At 51.5% G+C, this 7,500-nt stretch overlaps 3 protein-coding genes across 3 annotated transcripts; all 3 read left to right on the forward strand.

Moving 5' to 3' along the window:
• The first annotated feature begins 1,860 nt into the window (after positions 1-1,860).
• Positions 1,861-3,195, forward strand: LOC113826737 (uncharacterized). The gene has a single exon (XM_027379616.2). The coding sequence runs from the start codon at positions 1,861-1,863 to the stop codon at positions 3,193-3,195; it is 1,335 nt and encodes a 444-aa protein (XP_027235417.2).
• Positions 3,196-3,554: 359 nt separating this feature from the next.
• Positions 3,555-5,045, forward strand: LOC138863929 (putative proline-rich protein 21). Its single transcript, XM_070129434.1, has one exon. It carries the CDS (start codon positions 3,555-3,557, stop codon positions 5,043-5,045), a length of 1,491 nt encoding a protein of 496 aa, XP_069985535.1.
• Positions 5,046-5,113: 68 nt separating this feature from the next.
• On the forward strand, positions 5,114-6,475 carry LOC113826736 (uncharacterized). Its single transcript, XM_027379615.2, has one exon. It carries the CDS (start codon positions 5,114-5,116, stop codon positions 6,473-6,475), a length of 1,362 nt encoding a protein of 453 aa, XP_027235416.2.
• Positions 6,476-7,500: the final 1,025 nt, after the last annotated feature.

Below are 7,500 nucleotides of genomic sequence, written 5' to 3' on the forward strand. Positions count from 1 at the left end.
TATAATTATAGTCCCGGAGAATAGATGAATCAATTGTTAAGTGGAATGTCTCTGTGTGAAGGGAAAGACGCCTAACATACGTCAGTCATCCTCAGCAGAGTAGGAGACACGGCGAGGCTGTCTCGGGATCTCGGAATAGGGAAGACTAGTGTGACCGTAGCTTAAGCGAATTTAAGTATTACGGAAAACGGTCACCTTGTTTTAAAGCGATACAATGAATGCCGTTGATTTAATCGAAGGATCGGATAATGAAATAGCTAAAATAATCATATGGAAAATGACAATATTATGAAAATGAAGACGATGATGAGAATAATAAATTGATGTTATTACTACTGCTACTACTGCCGTTGATGGTAATAACGATGATAATACTACTAATGAATGTGAAAGTAATAATGTCAACAATTATGATGATAAGAATGACGATAATGATAAGGGTGATAATGAAAATAATCATAACAATAATAATGATGATGAAGATAGTAATAATAATGATGATAATTATATCAATGATAATAGTGTTGATGATAATAATAATAATAATAATAATAAATGAAGAAAAATAGGAAGAATGATAACAATAACAATGATAATAATGAAAATAAGAATATTAACTGATATTAATGATAACAGTACTAGTAATAATAACGACACTAATCACTAATCAATGAGTATAGCAATAGTCACTATTCCTATAAAAAAAGAGAGAAAAAAAAGTTCTTTCACAAGTTTATTGAGCCAAACGGTTACATCTCAGAAGAATGAGGAAACACCATGAGAAACGGAGCGATGGAGAGAGAGAGAGAGAGAGAAAAGAGAATGGAGAGAAAGAAAGAGAGAGAGAGAAAATGATAGTGAGAGAAAGATTATTTTCCTTTCATGGATATAGGTCGTGTTGTATATGTAGCCCCTAATCCCGCTATTATTGACGAAAATTAATAGTAAAAATAACGTTAAAGCTGAGTTGCATGATCCTGGATACTCTTCAAGGATATCCCATGAATAAAAAAGTAAGTAACATTACTCGTCTGTAGTTTGTTGCGTGTCATAAAATACTTTTTTCTTTTTCTTTTTTTTTTTTTTTAATTCTGAAACTGTTTAGTATAAATCCTAGAAATCCATGACAAGAGGAAAATGTTGAACAAATCGTTGAAAAAAAAATGAAAATAAAGTGAGATAAAAAAAAATCCAAGAAACCCATGACGAGGAAAATGTTGAACAAATCGTTGAAAAAAAAATGAAAATAAAGTGAGATAAAAAAAAAAAATCCAAGAAACCCATGACGAGGAAAATGTTGAACAAATCGTTGAAAAAAAAAGAAAATAAAGTGAGATCAAAAAAAAAAATCCAAGAAACCCATGACGAGGAAAATGTTGAACAAATCGTTGAAAAAAAAAATGAAAATAAAGTGAGATAAAAAAAAAAAAATCCTAGAAATCCATGACAAGAGGAAAATGTTGAACAAATCGTTGAAAAAAAAATGAAAATAAAGTGAGATAAAAAAAAATCCAAGAAACCCATGACGAGGAAAATGTTGAACAAATCGTTGAAAAAAAAGAAAATAAAGTGAGATAAGAAAAAAAAAATCCAAGAAACCCATGACGAGAAATGTTGAACAAATCGTTGAAAAAATGAAAACAGCGAGATAAAAAATCCAAGAAACCCATGACGAGGAAAATGTTGAACAAATCGTTGAAAAAAAAGAAAATAAAGTGAGATAAGAAAAAAAACAAAGATCAAGCTGCAGAAATCTAGTTCATTTGAATAACGATGACGTCACAACAGGCAGACACGAAATGACTTCACAGTCAGCGAGAGCATCTTAGGAGAAAACTGGTCTGATTCAAGGACCCTCTGATGGCAGCGTTTAAAATCCTAACTGCTTATTTGAAGCCAAGGCGCGCCCGCCTACCTACGCTTACCTACTTACGTTCACTTGCCTACGCCCACCTGCCCATGCCCACCTGCTTACGTTCACTTGCCTATGCCACCTGCGCACGCCCACCTACTTACGTTCACTTGCCTATGCCACCTGCATACGCCCACCTGCCTACACCTATGCCCACCTGCCTACGCCCACCTGCTTACCCCCACCTACCTACGCCCACCTGCCTATGCCCACCTGCCTACGCCCACCTGTCCATGCCCACCTGCCTACACCTATGCCCACCTGCCTACGCCCACCTGCCTACGCCCACCTGCTTACCCCCACCTACCTACGCCCGCCTGCCTATGCATACCACCTGCCTACGCCCACCTGTCCTATGCCCACCTGCCTACTATGCGCCCACTCTACCTACGCCCACCTGCCTATGCCCACCTACCTACGCCCACCTGCCTACGCCCACCTGCTTACCCCCACCTGCCTACGCCCACCTGCCCATGCCCGCATACCTACGCCCACCTGCCCATGCCTACCTACCTACGCCCACCTGCCCACGCCCACCGACCTATGCCCACCTGCCTACGCCCACCTGCCTACGCCCACCTACCTATGCCCACCTGCCTACGCCCACCTGCCTACGCCCACCGACCTATGCCCACCTGCCTACGCCCACCTACCTACGCCCACCTGCCTATGCCCACCTACCTATGCCCACTTCAGCCATCGGCAACACCTACCATGCTGGCACCAGCCCACTTACTTACGCCCACCTACCTATGCCCACCTACCTACGCCCACCTGCCTATAGCGCCCACCTACTTAACAAACATCATTTGGTCGCCCACCTACCTATGCCCCACCTGCCTATGCCTAAGTCACCTGCCCCCATTTTCCACCTCAACAGCAGCCAATCACCTACTTCAACGTACCTGTTTTCGCTCCTACCTATGCCCACATCACTTACGCCCACCTACCTTCCCCCATCTACTACCTACCATATGCCCACCTACTTACGCCCACCTACCTCCCCCCACTTACCTATGCCCACCTACCTACGCCCACTTGCCTACGCCTATCTAACTACGCCCACCTGCCTATGCCCACCTACCTCCCCCCACTTACCTATGCCCACCTGCCTACACCCACCTGCCTATGCCCACCTACTTATGCCCACCTACCTACGCCCACCTTCCTACGCCCACCTGCCTACGCCCACCTGCCTACGGTCACCTACCTACGCCCACTTATGTGTGCCACCACCTGTGCCACCTACCTACTGCCACCACTTGCCTATGGCGCAGCGGTAAGGTGCCCACCTGGTCTAGCAAATCTCGCGGACCTGCGTTCAATCCCACCTGCCCACGCCATCCTACCCACGCCCACCTGCCTATGCCCACCCATATCCACGCCCCACCCGGCCAGTGAATGGTAACCCCGGCCACTCCTTGCACACAGGGGGAGATTTGTGCAAAATAAAACAGACAGTATGTCACAGCAAAGAATATCCATTGTAACAAATGGAATTAAAACTAAATCTTAATCTAATCTTAACCTATGCACACCTGCCTACGCCCACCTACCTACGCCCACCTACCTACGCCCACCTGCCTACGCCCACCTACCTACGCCCACCTACCTACGCCCAACTACATAAGCCCACCTACCTATGCCCACCTACCTACGTCCACGTACCTACGCCTACCTACCTATGCTCACCTGCCTACGCCCACCTGCCCACGCTCACTTGATTTTACCCACCTGCTTCCTCCCACCTACCTACGTCCACCTGCCTACGCCCAACTACCTACGCCCACCTGCCTATGCCCACCTACCTACGCCCACTTACTTACGCCCACCTACTTACGCCCATCTGCCTACGCCCACCTACCTACGCCCATCTAACTACGCCCACCTGCCTACGCCCACCTACCTATGCCCACCTGCCTACGCCCACCTGCCTACGCCCACCTACCTACGCCCAACTACATATGCCCACCTGCCTATGCCCACCTGCCTACGCCCACCTGCCTACGCCCACCTGCCTACGCCCACCTGCCTATGCCCACCTGCCTACGCCCACCTGCCTACGCCCACCTACCTACGCCCACCTACCTACGCCCAACTACATATGCCCACCTGCCTACGCCCACCTGCCTACGCCCACCTACCTACGCCCACCTACCTACGCCCACCTACCTACGCCCACCTGCCTATGCCCACCTACCTACGCCCACCTGCCTATGCCCACCTACATGCGCCCACCTGCCTACGCCCACCTGCCTACGCCCACCTGCCTATGCCCACCTGCCTACGCCCACCTGCCTACGCCCACCTGCCTACGCCCACCTACCTATGCCCACCTACCTACGCCCACCTGCCTACGCCCACCTACCTACGCCCACCTGCCTATGCCCACCTACTTACATTCACCTGCCTACGCCCACCTACCTACGCCCACCTCCCTACGCCCACCTGCCTACCACTTACTGCCCACCTGCACCTGCCTACCACCTGCCGCCCACCTCTGCTCTCCTGTCGCCCATCTCACCCCATGCCCACCCTACCTATGCCCACCTACCTATGCCCACCTACCTACGCCCACCTTCTCTACGCCCACCTACCTACGCCCACCTCCCTACGCCCACTTACCTACGCCCACCTACCTACGCCCACCTGCCTACGCCCACCTGCCTACGCCCACCTACCTACCCCCAACTACATATGCCCACCTACCTACGCCCACCTGCCTACGCCCACCTACCTATGCCCACCTACCTACGCCCACCTACCTACGCCCACCTACCTACGCCCACCTACCTACGCCCACCTGCCTACGCCCAACTACATATGCCCACCTGCCTACGCCCACCTACCTATGCCCACCTGCCTACGCCCACTTGCCTATGCCCACCTACCTATGCCCACCTACCTACGCCCACCTGCCTACGCCCACCTACCTATGCCCACCTGCCCACGCCCACCTACCTACGCCCACCTGCCTACGCCCACCTACCTACGCCCACCTGCCTACGCCCACCTACCTATGCCCACCTACCTACGCCCACTTGCCTATGCCCACCTGCCCCCGCCCACGTACCTACGCCCACCTACCTACGCCTATCTACTTACGCCCACCTACCTATGCCCACTTACCTAGGCCCACCTGCCTATGCCCACTTACCTACGCCCACCTGCCTATGCCCACCTACCTACGCCCACCTGCCTATGCCCACCTACCTACGCCCACCTGCCTATGGCCACCTATCTATGCCCACCTACCTATGGCCAGCTGCCTATGCCCACCTACCTGCGCCCACCTACCTACGCCCACCTGCCTATGCCCACCTGCCTACGCCCACCTGCCTACGCCAACCTGCCTATGCCCACCTACATGCGCCCACCTACCTACGCCCACCTGCCTACGCCCATCCTACCTATGCCCAATCTACCTACGCCCACTTGCCTATGCCCACCTCCCCACGTACCTACGCCTATCTACTTACGCCCACCTGCCTATGCCCACCTACCTACGCCCACCTGCCAATGCCCACTTACCTACGCCCACCTGGCTTTGCCCACCTACCTACGCCCACCTGCCAATGCCCACCTGCCTACGCCCATTTTCCCTGCTCACTGGCCTATGCCCACCTACCTATACCCACCTACCTACGCCCACCTGCCTACGCCCTCCTACCTATGCCCACCTGCCCACGCCCACCTACCTACGCCCACCTACCTACGCCCACCTACCTACGCCCACCTACCTACGCCCACCTACCTATGCCCACCTACCTACGCCCACTTAACTATGCCCACCTGCCCCCGCCCGCGTCCCTACGCCCACCTACCTACGCCTATCTACTTACGCCCACCTACCTATGCCCACCTGCCTACGCCCACCTGCCTACGCCCACCTGCCTACGCCCTCCTACCTATGCCCACCTACCTACGCCCACCTGCCTACGCCCACCTACCTACGCCCACCTGCCTACGCCCACCTGCCCACGCCCACCTGCCTACGCCAACCTGCCCACGCCCACCTGCCTACGCCCACATGCCTACGCCCACCTACCTACGCCCACCTGCCCATGCCCACCTACTTACATTCACCTGCCCACGCCCACCTGCCTACACCCACCTGCCAACGCCGACATGCCTACGCCCACCTGCCTACGCCCACCTGTCCATGCCCACCTGCCTACGCCCAACTACATAAGCCCACCTGCCTATGCCCACCTCCCTACGCCCACCTGCCCATGCCCACCTGCCTACGCCCACCTGCCTACCCCCACCTACCTACGCCCACCTGCCTACGCCCACCTGCCTACGCCCACCTACTTACATTCACCTGCCCACGCCCACCTGCCTACGCCCACATGCCTACGCCCACCTACCTACGCCCACCTACCTACGCCCACCTGCCTACGCCCACCTACCTACGCCCACCTACCTACGCCCACCTACCTACGCCCACCTACCTACGCCCACCTGCCTACGCCCACCTACCTACGCCCACCTACCTATCCCCATCCGTCCCCGCCCGACGATAACATGGTCGTTTCCAGCATTGTGCTCTATCTTAAATGAAGTGTCAATTGCACTCTGTTATCAGTATGAATCGCTGTCATCCGTATTGTTATCGTTATCAACTGCGCAGTAGAAGGAACTGGCATAATCACGCTGGGTGTGTATGATTAACTAAACTTTATGATTAACTAAAATTTATGAATTAACTTTGGATGATGAGCAAGAAAGACTGGGCGAATATCGGAAAAAATATAGAAGAGAGGAGGAGCATGTGAAGGGTGGAGAGAGAGAGAGAGAGAGAGAGAGAGAGAGAGAGAGAGAGAGAGAGAGAGAGAGAGAGAGAGAGAGAGAGAGAGAGAGAGAGAGAGAGAGAGAGAGAGAGAGAGAGAGAGAGAGAAGGGAGGGAGGCAGGGAGGGAGAGAGAGAGAGAGAGAGAGAGAGAGAGAGAGAGAGAGAGAGAGAGAGAGAGAGAGAGAGAGAGAGAGAGAGAGGAGAGAGAGAGAGAGAGAGAGAGAGCAAGGGAGGGAGAGAGAGAGAGAAAGAGAGAGAGACAGACAGACAGACAGACAGACAGACACAGACTGAAAAAAACACAAGAGACATACAAAAGGAGACAAACAAGAACAAATAGAGAGGGAAGAGGAGATTTAAAAAAAGAAGTCGAACAACATTATAAATCTAAGCAACAGATAACACTAGACAGACAACCCCGACTACAAGGAAATCAGCCGTAGAAAGTACCACACAACATGAAAAATAAACCTCATATACAGAAAAGAAAATGAATGAAAATGAATAACCACACAACACAACACCCTCTTCACAATCACACGATGAATGGCCATTATCCCTATTACCCTAATCATCCTTATCCTTACCCTCGCTACTATTACCACAACAATATGAACGAATGATTAATCAACGAATCAATCCTAAGACAATCAACCATCTCTCGCATGTTCTTTTTCTCCCTCAATGACAATGTAAACGCTAAAAAAAAAAAAAAAAAAAATCTTGGAGCGAGGAAGAAGGCGTCTCACTTCCGAATGCTTTCTTCCCTTCGGAGAGACAAGGTCGTCCAGTTT

Source organism: Penaeus vannamei, chromosome 14, assembly GCF_042767895.1.
Source record: "Penaeus vannamei isolate JL-2024 chromosome 14, ASM4276789v1, whole genome shotgun sequence".
NCBI classification, from domain to species: domain Eukaryota; kingdom Metazoa; phylum Arthropoda; class Malacostraca; order Decapoda; family Penaeidae; genus Penaeus; species Penaeus vannamei.